The 21347-nt window shown below is 49.0% G+C and overlaps 1 protein-coding gene across 4 annotated transcripts in view; it reads right to left on the bottom strand.

The window, feature by feature from the left end:
• Positions 1-21347, bottom strand: part of LARP1 (La ribonucleoprotein 1, translational regulator) — an 84578-nt gene that overhangs the window by 28055 nt on the left and 35176 nt on the right. The window contains exon 3 of one of the 4 annotated variants that reach the window (XM_074313817.1): positions 10264-10398. The exons of 2 other annotated variants lie outside the window; for them this stretch is intronic. In XM_074313817.1, coding sequence (XP_074169918.1) covers positions 10264-10398 — 135 coding nt within the window. Of the gene's footprint in view, positions 1-452; positions 674-10263; positions 10399-21347 lie in introns of those variants that run through there. One more of the 4 variants, XM_074313819.1, reaches the window with a different exon arrangement.

Below are 21347 nucleotides of genomic sequence, written 5' to 3'. Positions count from 1 at the left end.
CAACCCTTCTCTGCTACCCAGAGAGCCGCAAGGGAAACCACCACCAAGCACACCCAGCGGAAGGCCCCAGCAGAAAAAAGGCGAAAGAGAAAAGGCTTGCTTCCAGCCCACCTGACATGGATTCTGCCCCCACCCTCTGCCTGAACTGCAGCCCAGACCCCATCTATGGAAGGCAGTGAAACCATCTAAGGGGAGGGAAGGCAGGCAGGAACGGGAGTCTGGATTATCACCCACCTGTGCCTGTTCCTTCCAGGACAGCTTGGGGCAGAGTCTGAAAAGCCTGGTGTAGTCTCGGCTGTCACCCAGCCAGGGGTGGGGGGTGGGGTGGGGGAGGGGAGCCACAGAGAACAAGCTTGGGGACCAGAGGCCTTTCACCCCATCCCCAACTCTAACACCTCTAGGCAGGAACATTCCTCTACAGAGTAAAAGGAATGTCGGTTAACAGTTCTCACCTTGTCCACCAGTCGCCCCTGGTGCCCTGTGCCCCCGTTGCTGTTAGCTACCACCTCTCAGAAGCCTCTCTCTCTGCCCAGCCCTCCTGCCCCAAATTCCCCCCAACCTGAAGATGAAACAAGGAGGGGGCCGGAGGGTGCCCCTGTGGGGAGGGTGGGCAGAGAGGGCAAAACCTTCAGAAGGTCAGACCATCTTGAGGCTCCAGTCAAAGGAAGCTGCCAGCCAGCAGCCAGGTCAGGAGTGCAGTCTGTGCCCCTTGGCTTGGGAGGAGGGGCAGCTGGGGTCACATGATAACCCAGCTGGGCGCAGGCCCAGCCCCAGTCAACTATCTTTAGCCTGTAGTGACTCAAGCCAGGTGGCCACACTCTCCCGGCAGACATGGACCCTGCTGCCCTCGGGTGGCTGTGGCCACCTCCACTCCTAGCACAGGTCCCTAAAGTCCTGCCCCAAAGCTAACTGTCACCACAGCTGAGACACATCAACAGCCAGTGAATTCCCTGGCCTCCAAGTGCCAGCTCCCTAACCCAACATTTCTGAACAGCACATTCGGTTCTATTTAGAACAGTAATAATTATGACCACCTCTTACTGGGTGCTGAGTAGGTACCAAAAGTTGGTCTAAATTGCTTTCTGTGTGTGATTTAATTTAAATGCCTCAAAAATACTATTATTCCAGTAGTTTGGAAAATGAAACTGAGGGAAGGGACTTGCCCAAGGTCACACAGTATATATTCTGTGTGATATTATTCACAGATCTCAGCGTAAGTTCTTCCAAGGCAGCGCTCCCTGACTGCTTAATGTAATGTGCTGCCCAACCAGCAACTCTGAACTCTGGATCAAGTTCTAATTCAGTCCATGATTTGGAATCTTTGGAACATTTATTACACCCCTGACATGACTGCATTTGTGTGTATCTCAACCCACCAGAACAATCAATTACTGAACCCATACTATGTCTTTGCAAGGTGCCCAAGTTCTTTACATGCAGTAGCTATGATTTTTCACAGCCACTCTAGGAGACAGGTGTGATGATTCCCAGATTACAGATGAGGAAACTGAGACTCAGAAGATAGGCTAAGTGACGTTCTGAAGGTCACCATGCCAGTAGTGGGTAGCAGAGCTGGGACAGTAACCCAAGTTCAGCATGACCCCACCTCTGGGCTCGATTAACCCGTACCACGCCCTGTGTAGAAACCGACTGGGAGCTCCATGAGGGTAGGTCTACCTTGCCATTGGCCCCGGGGACCCAGGACTGAAGCTTGTGTATGGCACCCGCACAGCAAATATTTACTGAATGAAGGAATTTACATAGGTCTGGGTGCTTCCAAAGGAATTTCCAGAGCATTCTCTTCTAGGAAGAGAGAGAGGTTAATTGCCCCTTTGCATTACAACTGAACAGCTGTGCAGTCTGGCAGCTGCAACCTCAGTTGGAGACTGGACCTATGCCCTGTTCTCCTCAGAGCTGGAATCAGCGTGTTTCAGTCCAAACACCGGGGGCCAGCTGTGGGAAACGAGGTCACAGAAGGTGTGCAGCAGACAGAACAGCAGAACGGCTCCCCAGAGGTCCCAAACCTAAGCCCCTAAGGCCCCAGGCCGTACCATCAATCACAAGACCTGGCAACCGTAGAGCCGGGAAACAGGCCCTAGCTAAGGGGGCAGCACCCACTCAGGAGCAGTGGAGGCTCCAGCCTCAGACCCAGGCTTAGTGCTGTCAGGGCTCCTGCGTTTTCAAGAGAAGGAGAGAAACAAAGTGGATATCAGAGAAACTTCCTGCTTTGTAAATACTGTTCATCAATGCACATTTTATAAACCCCTTCTACAAGCCACCTTCACCCTGTGGGCTCTCGTGTGCTCTCCTAGGCCCGAGGGACAGGCCAGGCAGTCCTCAGGCAGCTGGGCCCTGGATTTCAGGAGCTGCTCCTCTCAGGAAGGTTCCAAGGCACAGGGAATGCACTACTGCCCGCCTGACTCGTGTCCTGCTGCAGGAGGCTCCCCAGCTCAAAACTGGTTTTCCCTGGTCCCTGGTGGTCACCCACTGCCTCAGGGAACGCAGACTCATTCTTCTCGTCCTAAATGCATTCTTAGTTGGAAGAGACTGCTGACTCCCTAAGGAATTACTTTGGATTAGCCGTGTTATTGAAGAAGAGAGGCTGGAAGGGACTTGCGAACTCATCCCATTGTACGAACAGGAAAGCTGAGGCCCAGGAGGGCTCAGGCTGTGCCCAAAGTGACCAGTGAATTGCCGTAGAGCTAGCACTGAATGTCCAGTTCCTGCCTCCAGATCCAGCTTTTCCCGCAGGTGGGAAAGCCAACTCCCCCCCTCAACAAATATGCTCGGTGCACCACGACACCCACTCCCAGGGTGAGAGGCAAGGCCTCAGGGACCCAAGCATTACAGGAGCCGTCTCTGTTTTTAAGAAAACGACTTCTCACATGGAACTGGACATGACGGAAAAGAAGGGGTGCTCTGGGTGCAGTGGACCTGGGAGGGGTACCCACTTCCACCCCCAATTTGATTTCTTCACACTTCTCCAAGGAAGGCCGAACCTTAGATCTCTGGAAGACGTGGGGGAGGCAGGTCTGACCAGCCATCTACCCAGTGTGGCAGGTGGGGCACCCTCACTAACCGTTTCCTGCTGTCTGAAACGACCCAAGACTCCAGTCCTGCAGGCTGGGGACACTTGGTAGCCGAAAACACCACAGAAAATGGGAAGGGCTTGCCAGGTGTCCTAGAAGCAGATGAGGAGCTGGAGTTCTGGGGTGGAGACCAGTCCCCCCAATCCAGTTCAGCCAGGTTGGCCTTGCTCCCCTGAAGGAGCTGATTTGCTTCTCAGTGAATTCGGACCCGCCTTGGAGGCCCCTTCAGTGCCACATGGTCTCCCCAACTGGGAAAGAGCAGAGCCCGGGATACCATGGATGTGGACACAGGAGCTGCCCCACCTGTAGACTCCCCACCCCTGCTCACACACCAAAAGCACCAGAAGATACCCTCTTTTACCCCTTTCCCCTTCGGTGAATGTAGAGGGGGGTCTGACCCCTGCCCCCAAACCCACCCCACCAGTTTCTGAGGCTGCTGGGCTAAGAGCCAGGACAGAGGAGTTAACAGCATGGCCCTCACAGCCCACTCCAGGAAGTTCTAAACACCAGCTGCCATCAAATAAGTAACTCACAAGGCCAGGGGAAACGGTCAAACTGGACCAACTTCTCATGTAGCCTGTAACCTGATGGGCATGAACTGGGCCTCACAGGAGTGAGGACCAAGCTAGCAGCTTCATAAGGAGGCAGAAAGGCACCTTGCATGGAAGCTCCTAGAAGAAACAGACTTAACCTCTGGTTTTCTGAAACTATGAAAGGGGCTCAGAACAGCTGCTACTAGCTCACAGGATTTAAACAGCTGAAATGAAGTCACAGTTAAACACAGAACTACCATAAACTCATGATAGCTATTATTATTGTTCATCTCTTTGAGGCAATTCTTGAACCTGGTGCTAACAAAAAAAGGGGAGAAGCAGATTTAGCAAATAACTCAGGACACCTAGTTAAATGTGAATTTCAGATAAACAACAAGAAATTTTTAAAACTACACGTCCCATGCCATATTTGGGACACCTTCTACTAAAATATTCACTGTTTATCTGAAATTCAAATGTAACTGGGCGTCCTGTGTTTTTATTTACTAAATATGGCCACCACAGGATGGACCATTGCCTCGTGCTCCCTGACAGTGGGGTAGTGAGAACCTGTCATCTGCCAGTCCTAACATCCTTTGATTTATCCTTATGCTCACTGACCACCAGAACCACAACTTTAGATGAAGCCAGCTTTCCAGGCTGCACTTCTTAAACCAGCACATGGGTTCTCCTTTTTATATTTTTCTTTTATTTAACATTTATGTTCTGTTGTATTGAATATTTAATAGTTTCTTGAAAAATAAATGGCAGAGCTCTTCTGATGGAAATGGAACTCAAGCCCCTTTCCCACTTTATCTCCCATTCATCTTGAGTTCCTGTGCAGAAGCCAATTGTGAAAAACCCTCACTTTACAGCTGTGGAAACTGGGACCAGTGAGCTAGCAGGCTTGCAATACCACTTCTGTAATCTAAGGGCACCTGGGGCGGGGGTGGGCAGCCGGTCAAAATGCAGGTTCTTGCTTTCCCCCATGCTCCAGAAATCAGGTTGGGGGCAGGGGGCAGAGCTAGGACATCTGCAGCTTTAACAAGTTTCCAGGGCAATGCTGATGACAACTGATGTTTGGGAACTGAGCTGCCAATGAGTGAGACTACCAGGAAGGGACCCTGGTCTCCAACGCCCAGTTCAGGGTCTCATGCTTGCAGACAGGAATTAAATGGCTCACAAGAGCAAGAAGTAGAATGTTTTAATCACACACACAACAAGCAGCTAGCGGGATGCATGAAGAGCCCACCCCCTCCACTCATCTACCAGTCCCAACTCCAGCATCAGGTACCAAGATCGGTCAGGTCAAGAAGCCACAAGCTAAGAACTGACTCTGGGTGGTGAACACACATTGTGATGTACAGAAGATGTATTGCAGAGTACACCTGAACCCCTATGTAACTTTACTAACAATTGTCATCCCAATAAACTTAAAAAAGAAAAAAAAAAGAAAAAGAAGCCACAGCTGAGTGTCTGGACAGACGTGAGGTCACAAAGGATCCCTCTGGGCTGGGCTCAGGGTTTAGTTTCACAACAAGCTCCAAACTATGGTATTGCCAGAGGGAGAAGAATGAAGGCTCTGAAGACAACTGTCTGCCTGCCTCCTCCTCACAGCCAAAGAGCCTCTACTCTTACCCTAAGCCAGTTTGCTCACCCAATGCTGAGGTCTGGGTCAGTTAAATAATAATGGCTCAATTTACTAAGCACTTACATCAGGCCTCCTGCTGTGGGCCTTTTGTGCATTAGGTTTTTCACTCCTCACAACTGCTATCCCGGTTGTAGAGGAGACTCAGAGGCTAAGTGGTTAGCCACAGGTTACACAGTGAGAAGGTGTCCATCTGACTCCAAGGATCTGAAATCCCAAGCTGCCCCAGGCCTCTCAGCAATGCTGGAGACAAGCACTGGTATCTTTAGGTCCCCAACGGGCTACATCTCAAGCCTGTAGGTCCTACAGGGGACTGAGGCCACCGGCCCAAGAATCCACTTCTCTGAGCCTGTTAGTTCACTTACCAGGTGGGGATAACACCACTCAGCAAAGGGAAGAAGGGCAACACAGAGCCAGAAACCAAAGCACTGCTTATGGCAAAGGCAATGCTCCAGGGCCTCCTGCAACCCAAATGCCCAGGGTGTGGCCAGCACCAAGCCCAGGAGAATTGTGCCACCTCAAGCAGATCAAAAGGAGAGGATGGAGTACAAAGGACAGGCAGGAGAGGGGGACAGGAGGTGGAAAAGCCAGGATTTTGTATAGGCCCCGTTCTAGGGCACAGGAGAGAGCTGAACAGAAAGCATAAACCACCCACCCAGGTAAATTACCTTTCCTTACTCTTGGTGACCAGGGCTAATCAGCTCCTAAGGTACTTCCTCACCCACCATAGTACCTGTCTCAAAAAAATGTCTGATATAGGAAGGGTGGACGTGGTTCTCCACGTCATATTACAGAGTGTAGAACTGAGACACAGTGAGCTTCCTGACTTGTCCCCAAAATACCAACTTATTTTATGAGATCCCAGCCCTGCCACTCTATCATGAAACTTCACCATGGGTGAACTTGGCTACTGAGGGGTCTGTGTGCCAGGCACTGGGGAAGTAACAGTGAACAAGCCAGTGCCTATCCTCTGAGGTTCCATTTATATAAGAGCTTAATCTTCAACTCCACCTGTGACTGGCTGAGCTTAACCGCCTGGGATCAATTTGCAATGTCTGCTGTGGGCAGGAGAAATGGACAGAAACCATGAACGTATTTGTATTTCTAGTCTGGCAATGACTGAAAAATGCTCTTCATCTCAACAACTATTTAGCCCATATTGTGTACTGTGGATACAGAAAGTGGGTAAGATCGCCAAGGGTCCAGCCATGAAACTCGTAGCTGACATGGGTGGTGGTAGGTTCAACGTTCTTTTCCCTCCAGGGGCTGCTATGTCCTCACCTCAAGCCAGCCTGCAATGCTGAGGTCCAGATGGTACCAGAGGAATTAAGGCAAGGCCCAAGAAGAGCAAAATGCAGAAACACAGATGAGAATTAAGAGTGGATGCCTCTGTGGAAAGAGCACTGGACTAGGAGTCTAGAAAGCTGCCTACTTCACCAAGGTCAGCCTGGATCGCCCAACTGCACCACCAGCCCTGGGTGGTGCTCCTATGGCCAAGGCTTGGAGTCCAGGCTCTGCTACTTCTACCTTGGTGACTCTGGGTTTCTGTAAATAGGAATAGTTTTCAACCTAATGTGGATTAAATCAGTGGGTATTTGTAAAGTGCTTGGAAAAGTGCCTAGTACATAGGAAGCACTCAACACTTGTTAGCTATTGTTTTGGAAATTTATTGATGACCGAGTACCTGATTAGGACCACTGACGAACTGTTCCACCCACCCCAAGCTCAGTGGTGAACCTCCCGGTAGGACCTAGTCCAGGATGTCTGCTTGGTGGCCCCCACACTTCCCAGAACCACTCTGAAGAGCTCATCAGTAAGACAGAGTGGACGGGTGGGCCTGTTTTCAAGAAATGTAGAGCAATTCTGGGCAACACCTCCTCCATTTGGCCAGGCCATCCCTGGCCTTCTTGGGGTGTCGAAGGCTGGCCCAGTGAGGGGGAGGGAAGGGAGCTGAAGGCTGTGCCTGCAGGACCAGGAGCAACAGCATCTGCACTGGGTCTGCCTTGGTGCTTGTGCTGCCAGCCTCGTCTTCTCATATGCAGCCTTGCAGCGCCCACCATCCAAAGGGGCTCCTGTCTCTCCGTGAAGGGACAGGGCAGTGAAGCAAGACCTAACATGGACACTGTGATCCCCCTCGTGCCACGTGGGATACGCTGGCCAACAGACAACCTCCGTTTTCTATAAAATGAGAAGGAACCAGATGGTTTCCAAAGCCCCTTGGGACTTTGGCCTTCCTCAAATCTAGGATCTCCAAAGAGCTGTCGCCTCAGAGGGGCAATGGCAGTGACGATACAAGTCAGGAGGAGAGACAGGGATGGCCTAGAAGGGCAGAGAACATCCCAGAGCAACTACAAGCCCAGATGCAGCCAACAGGGAACTTCAGCAGCCTCTCTACTCCCAGCTGGGAACTCCCAGCCAGCAGTCTGGCATTCTCAGGCTGCCAATGTCCTCACACCCCTTTCCCCATGCTTGGCAAGAGGACCCCCCACTCAGTGCACATACTGCTGTGCCCACAGGTCATGGAGAGAAAAAGCCGACAGAATCAAATTAACTTTTAAAAACTGTTTACGGAGCTACTACTGAGCCCTCAGTATGATCTGTCACTGTGCTAAGTGCCTCCCTTGCCATCTTACCTAATAGGAAGACTGATGCTTATCTTCTTTATACTCGGCTGATTTTTTCCCTTATTAGTTGTGCTTTAAAGGGTGGGGGTGGGGTGGGGGGGATAAACTGGCTCTGCCAGTTCTTAATTCTGACCCTGGGCAGGTCCCTTAATCTCTGTAGGTCTATGGAGAAGGAATTTCTCCATAAAAGGGAGCCAACTACTACCCACTTGAAGGGCACTAGTGAGGTATGAATAAAGAAGTGTTTTGTAAACTCTTTTGAAGTCCCGAGGGCTATCCCAAAGGCAGTACCAACCCTCTCAACCCAAGGGCTTAATGAGTAAGACTAGACCCCAGGAGAAATCAAAGGATGGTGGCTTAGAATGCTCAGCTCTGGCAGGCGCCATCTTGGACAGTGTCCCATCTCAAGACAACAGAGCTCCCGGAGGAGCACAAAAACCAAGGCACCATCTCATTCCCTGGAGCAGCCCCCTCCCAGCCTGTGGAAACTGCTGCTGGGCGCTACAGGGACGGGGAGGAAGACCCCGTCCCTGGATCCACCCAGCCTTCCAAACCCCAATCATCCAAAATCTGGTCCTCTTTACTGAACACTAATTCAAGGTCTGCCGCTCACCCCCAGCCCTCATATGAAGGGGCCTGGGGTGGTCAGCAGCAAGCTAGTGACACATACGCCTAGAAGGCAACTACATTTTACAGGCTGAAAAACTAAGGCACAGACTTGGGTGTGGGGGAAAAGAAACAAGACTCCTACAAATCTCAGACCTGCTAAGTAATGAGGTTCTTGCCACAAAAGTGGCCTGGTGTGAAGCACACGTGTCCCTGCACTAGGGGGGCAGGACTGTTTGACAAACTAATCAATTATTTAGAGATTTCTAAGTCATGACCTCACACAGGCCAACCCATGTCCCTTCTGACACCCACTCTGGCCCTGCTGGTCTTTCCCCCTCTGCTGGCCAGCCCCCACCAGGGATGTGGGGCACCCCAGGACAAACCCATGTGGGGGACTTTGGCCACCCCTGGTGGTTTCCTCTTCGTACCTGGGCTAGTTTCAAACCCAAGACTAAGTTCTCAGAAGGCAGCTGAGTGTGGCGCACGCCGTGAGCACCGAACTGGGCCTCAGAGCGCTCGTGTTTTCAACGCCGCATCCCTGTACAGGTGCCTCGTCAGTCGCTTTCCCGTGGGCCTGCGATCCTGAGCAAAGCAGTGTGTGTGGGCACGGCACCTGGTACATGCGGATTCTGGACTGGGCTCGGTGGTCTCGGATCAACTGCAGGGGCTGCAGGGGCAGTGAAGGAGCAGAAGCCTCACAGGAGCAGCGCTGGGCTGTGTGTGGCTGCACTCGCAGAGCAGCAGCGCAGGCCAGCTCCTAACCCTTCTCGGGAAAATGCTAGCTTCCTCACCGAGGCTGCTCTGAGGGTTACAAGATACGTGCCCTTGAAAGCCTACGTTTCTTAGCGGGGGAAAAAATACAGCTCACAAAACATGATCCCATTTTTAAAAGGTGTGTGTGTATACTGGGGGTGCCAAAAAAATATATACACAGTTTAAGCGATGTTTGCAGAAGTCAAACGTGACTTGTGTTCATCTTTTGTTATCGGTACATATTGAGTATTACAATTTTAATCCAGTTTTCCTTTCTTAAAACGTATGTACATTTTTTTGGCCCCCTCTGTACGTGCATACACACCCACAGTCTAACACAACAGTCAGAAGCCACATGTGGATACTGAGCACTTGCAATGTGGTCAGTCCGAACTGAGGCGTGCTTTTTAGTGTAGAAGACACCTAGATTTCAAAGACTTATTTCAAAGAAATAAACTTCACTAATGATTTTTATACTGATTATATGTTGAAACATCTTGGGTTATATTATTTATATTGATCTCACCTCTCTCTCCTTTTTAAACTATGGCGACTAGAAAACTTAAAATTGTATATGTGGCTCGCATTGTGTTTCTATCAGGCAGTGCTGGTCTAAAAAGACAGGGTTGCTTTGTAGTATTTATGGTGGTTGGTGGGACGGGTTATGGAAAGGGTTTGTTTTCTCTTTGCTAAAACATATTTGGACATTTTTCTACAACGAATTACATGTGTTGTTGATAAGTTGAAAAGATTTCCCCTTCAAAGGAAGTTAAAAGGCCCCAACACGTAATAGTGTTTCCCATCCCCCTTTGGTAACCCAAGCTACCCCCCCCACCCCCAGCCCTCCCACTGGCCGGGAGGCCGTGCCTGAGAAACCACAAGGTCAGCACAGCTCTTTCCAGCAGGCTGCACGTGGCCTAACAGAGCTAAAGAGGAACATCTCTGGGGCAAGAGGGGCCAGGCCTCTCCAGCAGGACCACAAGTTCCAGGGCCTGGCTCATACTCACTCAGGGTGGCCAGAGGGGCAGAGCTGGGACCTCCAGGCTGGGCCACCAGGCTCCCGTAGAGATTCCTGCTGTCTAAAGATTGGTGTGGGTCCTCTCCCAGAAAGTTTTCCGGTTGGGTATATATACTTCTGTGGTCTGGGAGAAGGCAAAGCCAGATGATAAGTAAGGAGAACTCAAGTCAGTATGCCATCTACTGGAATCCCAGCTACTTACTAACCACTGCACAGCCCAAAGCCAATTACTGAACCTCTTAGAACTTGTGTTCCCATCTGTAAATTGAGGGGCCTAGCTGTACCTAGATCCCATACAGCTGTTGTGAACCAAGATAATGAGGAAGATGCATGTGGTGGCTCCGAAGTTTGAAAATCACACAAGAAGTGGAGGGTCTGGCGCAGTCTGGCCTGGCTCTCCTGGGCATCTGTCCTCACCAGGCCAGCTACCCATGAGGCAGATTCTAGGGTACTTGGCTAAGCCAGGGACACGATACCAGCCCATCAGTGATAGACGAGCACCTGCATGAGCATGGAGTCCAATCCCTTCATGGAACTTGTGAAAAATGAAGGTCCAGCCAGGGGAAATGAAAGAGCAGGACTGAAATCAGAACTTGGATCCCCAGACTTTCACCTAAGGCAGCTTGTGCTGACCCCACCCTGAAGATCTTACCTGAAATAAAAAAGCCACCGCAGTTTCTGACAAGAAGTCAGGGACAGAAAACTGGCATAGAAAAGCCAGGTCAGGCTCACCCCGCCCCTCCAGGCCCCACCACCCATGTCCCAGCTGCTGCTGGTGTCCCCAGGACATTCACCCACCTCCATGCTAGGGCATGGAGCATGGCACAGACCAAGGGAAGCTGTTCCAGGCAACGAAAAACCAACACTTCTGGCTCTGGGGCCAAGACACCCAGAACCCAGGGAAAAACACCTGCCTGCCTCAGTCCACCCTTCAGATTAATGGGTATAGTGCAACTAACCTGGTTTCTGGACAGTTTGAGAAGAGAGAAAGAAGTAAGAAATGGCAATCAGAAAACTTCCTCTTTTAGTGGCCTAGTCTTCGGGAAAACAGTTAAAAAAATAAATAAATCAATAAACCAGGCCCAAACAAGCCACTATGCCATCATCCATTCCTTTCCATCTTTTTCCTGGACTACTGAAGAAGTCTCCAAAGCAGTCTCCCTGCTTCCAGCCTGGTTTCTTCCTGTCCCCACCCCAGTCCATTCTCCACAGAATGAAGAAATCCTGAAGCAGAAATAAGATCATGCCACTTCTTTCATTATTTTCAGAACAGGATCCAAACTTCCTAAGCTGGACTTCAAATGCCTCTTGCTTTTCTGATTTTTTGAGCCCCTCGCCTCCCACTCATACAAACCTCAGTGCGTTCCTTGGAGAATGCTAAATTCAAGTACTCACCAAGGAAGACTTGATGTTCCTCCAGGCGACAATGCTCATCACCAAGCTCCTTACCAATCTCACCGTAGAGGCATTTCCTGACACCTTGACTAAAGCTGCCCCAAGCCACAACCCCCCAACACTTGTCTGTTCCATTGCCTCACTTTGTTTCTTTCACAGCACTTAGCACTATCAGCAACTGCCCTGTAGTTTGCAAGATGATTGAAAATCGATCCTCTTCTCATTGAAAGGGGCCTGTGTCCCCTTCCTGCCATTCTCTGCAGGATCTGTGACCTCTATCAACACAATATGGTACCCGATGCTGTGCTAGTGCTCAGGCCCAGAACCATAAAATACTGACAGCATCCACTCCCTGTCTCCTGGAACACTGTCTCTGGGATCCCTAAGCCACTGCGTAGTAAAACACACTACTCCGAAACCACCACGCTGGAGAGGGCCTCTGAAGGCACTCACTCCAGTTCCAGCCATCACTACCAAACAGGTGACTGAAACTGTGGTGGCCCTTCCAAACCAGAACATGTGCCACCTCTATCACTGCCATGTAGAAAAGAAGAAATGCTTGGCTGAGCCCTGTCCAAATACTGACCAACAAATCGGTGAATCAAATGGCTGTATTAAGTTCTGGGATGATAACCAGAACTACACTGCTGGTTTACTGTTTCTCCCCAGGAGAAGGGAAACCATGAGGGTAGGTCCCTTCCGTCTTGTTCCCACCAGTACCCCATGGTCTAACATTTAGTAGGTTACTCAAATGAACGTTTGAAATGAATGGCTTTCACTCTGGTAGCAGCCAGCGAGCTCCTTTTACACAAAGCGTAGGCTCACACCCTAGTGCTTCTCTAGACACGCCTGGGGACTCTGAATCCTGTCTCTTGAGATGGTCAGCTTCCCTTCTGCACAGCCAGTTGGTTGATACTTTGACCCCGGTCTCCCCCAGACCAAGGTTCTATTTTAGGGCCAGAAGGGGGTTTCTCAGGAAACACCTAATCAAACCAGGTACAGGGTGTCAGAATCTTCTCAATAACATTCCTGCCAAGAGATGGGCCACCAGTCTTTCCATACCGCTCGCTCCTCAGCACTCACCCACTTCTGGGGCAGCCCATTTTAGGCAGTGTTTCCCAGAAGGCTAGGGCAGAACGCGCCATCCCTGGGTAGAAGTATCCCACAGCCTTGGCCAAGCTCTTGGGGATGACTCACTGGAAAGCTTGTCCAATCAGGGAGGGAAAACAACCCCAATTAGATGACATCTTTCTTGCAAACTGCAGTCTTGACCTCCAATCTGATATATAGAACTTAATCTTAGTGGGAAAGGATCTTGAAAGGTCTTCAAACTTAATCACCTTCATTTTCAGAAGAGGGAAAGGGAGTCCAGAGGTTCAGTAAGTTGCCCAAGGTGTCTTAGCAAGTGAGCCAAAGAGCTGGGACTAGAAGGCTGGTCTCCAGTTTTCCTGCCCTGACTCTATACTCTACCCTTACACAGGGCTCATACCAACAACTGTGTGAGGAGCAGGCCTGCCTTGGACAAGTCTCTCTCCAGTGTCTGTGGCCCCCAGAGAGAATTTAATATTCCAGTGAGTTCCAATGCCCAAAGAGCAGGGCCATGATACACAAGGCCTCCAGCCAGGACCTTTCCCCTTTCCACCCCAAGATACAACATCTGCCTTAGCCAGTCCGATGCCTAACAGGGTATTTGAGCTGGAAGGGGCCTTAAAGACAGATTAAAGATGCTATACCCATTTCACAGATGGAGGAAGTGGAGCAAAGGCTCACTGGGGCCTACCATAGCCCAGTTTCCCTAGCAGCCCCATCCCTTAGCTCTCATCTCTCTACTGCCCCTCCGGGGCCTTAGGGTACAATGCCCAGAGGCGTCCTATCTCCCCATCATACTCGTTCTCCCCTCTAGGAGTTGCAGTTCCTGCCCTAGGCCTCCAAGTCTTCCCCACCCTGTCCTCTCACTCTCCTCCCACAGGATGCTGCTCAGTTTGCAGTCAGGTTAGATGCTGTCCCCTCCCCTTTGGACGATATAAAACATACCAAGTTTGAGCCTGTAGGCCTCATGCTGGTGTCCTTGTCTAAAGGGGGACTAGGTTTCGCTACTGAAGAACAGTCATAAAGAAACAGGCTCAGTGTGGCCAGGTTGTCTCATTCTTTTCCCATAACAGCTTTATTATTTCACATACTGTCCTATTCACCCATTTAAAGTATGCAATTCAATGGCTTTTTTTTTTTTTTTTTTTTTGCATATTCAGAGTCTTGCTTTTTAAAGAGAAGCTGCAAATCTCTAAGTCTCCAGATAAATTTTCTTGATTTAAAAATATAGGTGGGCCAGCCCGGTGGCTCAGGAGGTTAGAGCTCCATTCACCTAACTCCAAAGGCTGCCAGTTTGATTCCCACAGGGGCCAGTGGGCTCTCAACCACAAGGTTGCTGGTTCAACTCCTCGAGTCTGGCAAAGGATGGTGGGCAGCGCCCCCTGCAACTAAAGATTGAACATGGCACTTTGAGCTGAGCTGGCGCTGAGCTCCTGGATGGCTCAGTTGGTTGGAGCGCATCCTCTCAACCAAAAAGGTTGCCAGTTCGACTTCCACAAGGGATGGTGGGCTGTGCCCCCTGCAACTAGAAAACGGCAACTGGACCTGGAGCTGAGCTGCGCCCTCCACAACTAAGATCGAAAGGACAATAACTTGACTTGGAAAAAAGGCCTGGAAGTACACACTGTTCCCCAATAAAGTCCTGTTCCCCTTCCCCAATAAAATCTTTAAAAAATAACAATAAAAATAAAAATATAAAAATATAGGTGATTGAATAGTTTTTAATGCAAGACCAATCAAAATCTGTCAGTAGACTGGACTGGGCCTGAGAAGGTAGGTGGAGGATGCCCACTTGTGACTTCTGCCTTTTACGATATAAGCCCCATCATGGCAGCAATGTGTCTGGTTTACCCCTGAATTACAGGGCATGACACCTAGCAAGTACGCAAAATTTTCTGAATGAACAAATCTAGCAAAGTACTCTGCAAATTTGCAGCTACAGAGCCCAAAAGCAAATCGCTACCCAAACTGTTTAAATATCACCTCGTCCAAGAATTCAGTACCTCCTGTAGCAACTGAATCCATTTAAGGGCACTGCTGAAAGTTACTACTTGACCAGAGCCAAAACCTACTCACCCTCCACCTCTCACCTCCCACCTGCCATCAGTTTTACCCAGAGGGCCACATGAAGGGTCATATTCAAATGCTTTATTTCAGAACAACCAGTATCCACCCACCTCCAGCTTTGATTCTCTGGCAAAATCATCCTAGTTCCTTCCACCATTCCCTCCTCACAGAAAGGTGCATGAGTCCCGGCGAGCCAGCCGCCTCCTCTGTGTGTCCATGATTTCCTGTGTCCCTCCCACATCCCCTAGAAGCAGCACTCAGCTGCTCACCGCCAAACCTTGCTGTCACCACGTCCAAACTCCACCTCCCACACTCTGCTCTACTTCAGGCAAAAACCAAACCAGGCTACTATTCCATCCACATAATTGGTTTCTCTTCCTCATATTGCTGTATTTATACACAGAATAGAAAAGCAGAGACCTCCGCACCCCCAAAGACACCCAAAGCTGCAGAAAGACACCAAAGACGGAGTGGGAGGGTTTCCATGCAAAGCCATGAGCCCATCTCTCACTGACATTCTATCACCAGCACCTTCCCAAATACCACGTGGGCTTCTCACTGCAGGATTATATCCCCGTGATTCCTTAAATTCCCCTCCTCTATGGAGGTGCATGACAGCCCACGGCAGGGTCAGAAGAGCTGGCTCTAAGAAGTGGCATGGGCTGCATTCCCGTGTAGGCTCAGGACCAAACAGAGGAGATGGAGGGGCAGAGGACCCAGGCAGACAGGAAAGCTGGCTTTAGCACCTGATGTCTGTTAGCCAACTGAAGACCTGGGACAAATTCAGGCCTCAAAAAAAGAATCATCAATACTCTTACAATTATCATTTGTTGTTCATTATTCACCAGGCTCAGGCTGAGCACTCATATTTATCCAGCTCACTTTCTACGCCAGTATGTGGGTATTCTACATGTAACTCCGTTTACTGAAGCCCAGAAGTTTCCAACCTGTCCAAGGATACTCAGTTGTTAAGTGCCGTGTTTCCCCGAAAATAAGACCTCACCGGAAAATAAGCCCTAGCATGATTTTTCAGGGTGACACCTCCTGAACATAAGCCCTAATGCGTCTTTTGGATTAAAAATAAATATAAGACCTAGTCTTATTTTCGGAGAAACACGGTGGCTAGGTTAACTCAAACTGTGGTTGACTGACCCCAAAGTTCACGTACAACCACCCCATTCTACTTCTCCAGATGTGGAGTGAAAACCGAATTGGAATGGGTGTCAAGAGACGTGTGATCAAGTCTCAGCCCTGCTTTGAACTGACTGATTTTGAGCAGTTATTCCCTTTCTGGGCCTTTAGTACCTAACTTGGTACATTCAGGATTTAGAATGACTTCTGGGGTCCCTTCCAGCTCTACACTCCTTCTCTGAAAGGATGGAAAGAAAATCCAAGCCCCGGAGGGCACAGTAAGGGGACAGAGTTGACAACTGTGCATTGGGCTGCAACAGTCTGACTCTATAGCCCAGAACTCTCAGGAACTCACTACAATAACCAATGTAAGGGCAACTGCAAACCCCCGTCCTCAGCACAGGTGTAAAGCAGCTGAATTCAGCAGAGGGAGGAGGCTCTGATGGGAAGGACACCTTGTACACATGGCTATCTGTGAAAGAACCCACGAAGCCCAGCTGCAGAGTAGCTGGTAGCAGGCAGCCTCGATGTGGTCCTCCCCTAGGGGAAAGGGGGACTGTCACCTGGAAGCCTGTCTCGCTGCCACTACTTCCCGGCCCTCCTCCTTGTCCCACCTAGCAAGCTGCAGCAGGGACAAGCAGGCTGGTGGCTCTAAGCATAAGCGTGAGCTCAGCCTAGGCCAATCCTTCAGTAATTGTGCTTCTTCCAGCCAATGAGATGCATTCCAGCTCACCTGGCGTTCGGAAAGGTCAGAGAAATCACATAAACCAGAGCCACTCCCTACCCTTCAAGGATGACAGCTGATAATTGCCCAAGACCTACAATTCAGGAATGACTTGGAAGTCTGTTCCCTTTTGTAAGCTGGGAACAATGTCCCAAAGGGTCAGACAGGAAACCCCAAACCATCTATTCTTAAGCTAACAGGTTCTGCCACAAGGCCAGATAAGCTCCCTCGCTTAAAATCTTCAATGGCGGCCGGCCCGGTGGCTCAGGCGGTTAGAGCTCCCGTGCTCCTAACTCCGAAGGCTGCCGGTTCGATTCCCACATGGGCCAGTGGGCTCTCAACCACAAGGTTGCCAGTTCAATTCCTCGAGTCCCGCAAGGGATGGTGGGCAGCGCCCCCTGCAACTAAAACTGAGCTGAGCTGCCACTGAGCTCCCGGATGGCTCAGTTGGTTGGAGCGTGTCTTCTCAACCACAGGGTTGCCGGTTCAACTCCCACAAGGGATGGTGGGCTGTGCCCCCTGCAACTAGAAAATGGCAACTGGACCTGGAGCTCAGCTGCACCCTCCACAACTAAGACTGAAAGGACAGCAACTTGAAGCTAAACAGAACCCTCCACAACTAAGATTGAAAGGACAACAACTTGACTTGGAGAAAAGTCCTGGAAGTGCACACTGTTCCCCAATAAAGTCCTGTTCCCCTTCCCCAATAAAATCTTAAAAAAAAAAAAAAAATCTCCAATGGCTCTCAAGTGCCTTCCTGTTAAAATCAGAATTTACTTTTCCAGTCAGCTACACTACAGCCACAGGGAATTACTGTTCGCTGAACCCCAGGCCTTTTCTCAGGTAACTTCTACCTATCCCTCCCATTTCAGCTTAGCCATAGCTTCTTCCAGAAAGACTTCTGACCTAAACTGAATTGGGTACCCTGCCACACTCCCAAAGAACCCCACACCATACTTTTCTTATACAGCACCATCCGTACGGGATTGTATGTGTGCCCTTTGCCAACACGGATTTTTATTATTAACTGTGGTAGCCTGTATGCCAGATTAAAAATATGCTGAAATGTTGCTGTTAAAGTATGAGATTCATCTATTTCTTCACTAATTACTAAGCTGCCTACTATGTGCCAAGTGTGTTGTAGGTGCTGGGAACACAGCAGTGGTCAAATCGCAAAGCTTCTGACCCAATGGTGCTAAGAGCTAAGAACGAAAATGAAACAGGCCAAGAGAGATGGAGTATGGGGTGCTGGCTTACTATTTCATGCAGGGTGGTCTGGGAAGGCCTCACCATCAGTGTTATTTGAAGAGGAACCTGAAGAAAGTGAGGGTGTGAGCCATGTGGCTGGGGGTGGAGCATTCCAGAACAAAAGCCATGAAGCAGGAGAGTGCATAATGTGCTCTAGGAAAAGCAAGGACCGATGCTGTTGGTAGGGAAAAGTGGTGAAAGATGTCGGAGCTTGTGGGGAACCAGATCAAGCACAGTGTTAGAGGGCACACTGAGGGCTCCAGATTTTACTCCCCTATGAGAAGCCAGGAGAGGGTTTTCAGCAGGAGTGAGAGGAGACCAGTTAGGAGGATGCTGCAACAATCTAGGTGAGAAGCAATGGTGCACGGACCAAGCTGACAACAGAAGAGGCGGTAAGAATCATTTAGCTTTGGATGTAGTTTTTAGGAGCCAAAAGTATGTAAACTACAGAGAAACAGGCAAGGATGAGCCCAAGATTTTTAGTCTGAGCAATGAGAAGGACAGAGTTGCTTATTAACCCCCTCCTGAGTCTTTACTTTCCTCATCTGTGAAGTGGGGATAAGAGCACCTGCTGAGCTGATTAAATGGGACAGCACTCGGAAAGCATCCAATAAATGGTAATTACTACGTTTCCCCGAAAATAAGACCTAACTGGACCATCAACTCTAATGTGCCTTTTGGAGCAAAAATTAATACAAGGCCCGGTCTTATTTTACTATAATACAATAAATATATCACTATTACTAATCTCAGAGTTATTGGGAGCTTCAATAAGCTAGCATATGTGACAGAGAGAGCAAAAACCATACAAAGCCATTCATCCAGATGGCTCCCACCCATGTGGGACTTCAGTTCCTGGGAATCTTGAAACTTTAATTTTAAAGCAGGGAGGAGAAAAGGCTACCTCAAAGTGCAGTATGTCTGGAGGGTAAGGTGGCTGCCACCACAAGTTTGGAGGGTTAATACAAAGCACCCTATAAATAAGGCTTCTGATGGAGGCGTCATCTGGTTTTACCAATAGTACCCCAAACTGAGATGGGGAAGCCCCTCCCACACATGACAGATTTATACGGCTGGCTTTACAAGATTCTTCAATCCAGACCCACACTCTTCATCCCCAGCACCTAAGGCTTTGCCAGTCCAAAGGCACAGCCAAAAGAAAGGTACTACATCAAGACTGTCTTGGTTCTGGGAAAATCCCACAGGGAGACTCTCCCGAAGCTATCTGCCACGAAAAGTTGGCCAGTTGACCCTGGTAACTACTACAAATAGAGCTACTTGAAAACGAAGCTACCTCCTGATTACCCATCCTCACTTAGGAAAGGAATAGGTAACCCTTCAGAATAGGTGACTACCTCAAACTACACACATCTAGCTTTGGAAAGCATCTTCTGGAATATAAACCCCTTAATCATGTGTTGGGCTACCCCATACTCGGTATCAATTTGATTCTCAAATCCACCTCATCATGGGTTAGTCCCATTCTGTGAATAAGGAAAAGAGATTATGTAAGCTGTCTTACGCCACAAAGTGAGAGCAGAGAGAAGCACTTTGCCCATGTTCTGATTTTAATTCCATCACCTATCCCCTTTGCTCCTTCACCCCATTGTTTCCTATACTTTCATTAGCCAGGTGCCAAAACTTATTTTCTATCATGAACCCCCAGCAAGGTAAGGCCATCCTCTTTCTTGGCCACTCCCTAAGATCACTATGGACCAGCCAGAGAGGTTTGTGAGCCCAGATTGAGGCACCTGTGAGCCCTCTGGAGGCCCCAACACTCTAATTACCCCCTTTGAGCTTGTCTTGGATTTTGCAAATGGGGGAACTCCCATCTGCCAAGCTCTCCATTTTAAAGAGGTTTTTGTGGTTTCAGGCTGGCTGTTCCTCCTCTTCCTACCCACCTCCCAAAGGGAGGAAAACAGTGCTGGGTAACAGCTATGAAGTTTACTCTAGCTTAGGTCCCACTGCAGGAGGGGTAGGCGGGAGGGTCAGGGTTCAAGACAGCTGAGACTACCCTCCACCTCCCACGGGCCTGGAATCACCTCCTAATCACCCCATAACCTCTCCCTCCCAAGCAGGCAGGCACTGTAACTCCTTGCCTAGAAGACCTGGCAGGGCAGTCGAAGGTTCCTGGTGAAGGCCTTCCTCACGTGGCCCCTTCAGAGGGTGTCCTAATTGTGTGCATTCTTCACAAGAAGAGAAAGTGATCTGAACTACAGGAAAAGAGCTTTAAGCCCTAATCAGGCAAACCTAGCAGTTCTCAGCCAAGGTGCATAATATAACCAGTTATGGAGTTTAAAACAAACAAAAACAATCATAATTCCTTTATCAGCCCTGACAAATTCCTTAATAAAGTGATCAGATTTCCTCAACTGCCACCAAAATACCTTCTTATAACTGATTTGTTTGAATCAGGATCCAAACAAGATTCACACAATTCATTTGATTGATGCCTCAACTCTTTTCATCTATACCGTGTTTCCCCAAAAATAAGACCTAACTGGACAATCAGCTCTAATGCGTCTTTTGGAGCAAAAATTAATGTAAGACCTGGTCTTATATAAGACCCAGTATTTTTTATTATATTAATTATATATTATATTACATAGTATACCCAGTCTTATATTATAGTAAAGTAAAACTGGGTCTTATGTTAATTTTTGCTCCAAAAGACGCATTAGAGCTGATTGTCCAGCTAGGTCTTATTTTCGGGTAAACACGGTAACAGTTCCCTTTTTCAAATATGCCATTTATTGACTGATAACATAATCTGTTCTACAGAATTTCTCACATTCAAAAACTGGAAAACTGCTACCTCACAATTTGTTCCTCTATCCCCACAGATCTATGATTCTATTAGGTTTGGGTTCCATTTTTATTTGGTGGGGGGAACTTTTCCAACAGTGCTGTGTACTTCCTATTATCACATTGTAAGGCACATAATGTAGTTGCTCCACGATGTCTGACATGGACCCTCAAGTGAACAGCCTAAGTTCCTGAAGCCAGAAGAGTCTCTCCAGCCCTCACAGAGCTTGGATTCAAAACTGGAGTTCTTACCCACTACAGGAGATATAAACATACATATAAAAACCTCTGCTTGTGTTCCTTTTTATGGGGAAGGGGTTTATTGAAAAAAGTGTTTTTGATACTAAAAAAACTTTGACATTTAGACCGAATCCAATTCCATTGTTTCACAGATGAAGAAACAGAGGTGCAGAGTAAGCGTAGGGGTTGCTGGTGTCCACGATGCTGGTCATGAGCAGAATCAGAAGAAGAACTAACAAATTCTAACAATGGTGATAATTTTATTATAAAGTTAAAAACAGGGGCCGGCCCTGTGGCTCAGGCGGTTGGACCTCCGTGCTCCTAACGCCGAAGGTTGCCGGTTCGATCTCCACATGGGCCAGTGCCATATGGCT

This window comes from Rhinolophus sinicus, linkage group LG10, assembly GCF_036562045.2.
Source record: "Rhinolophus sinicus isolate RSC01 linkage group LG10, ASM3656204v1, whole genome shotgun sequence".
NCBI lineage: Eukaryota > Metazoa > Chordata > Mammalia > Chiroptera > Rhinolophidae > Rhinolophus > Rhinolophus sinicus.
Note: the sequence above shows the minus strand (reverse complement) of the source record. Positions and strands in the feature narration are given on the sequence as shown.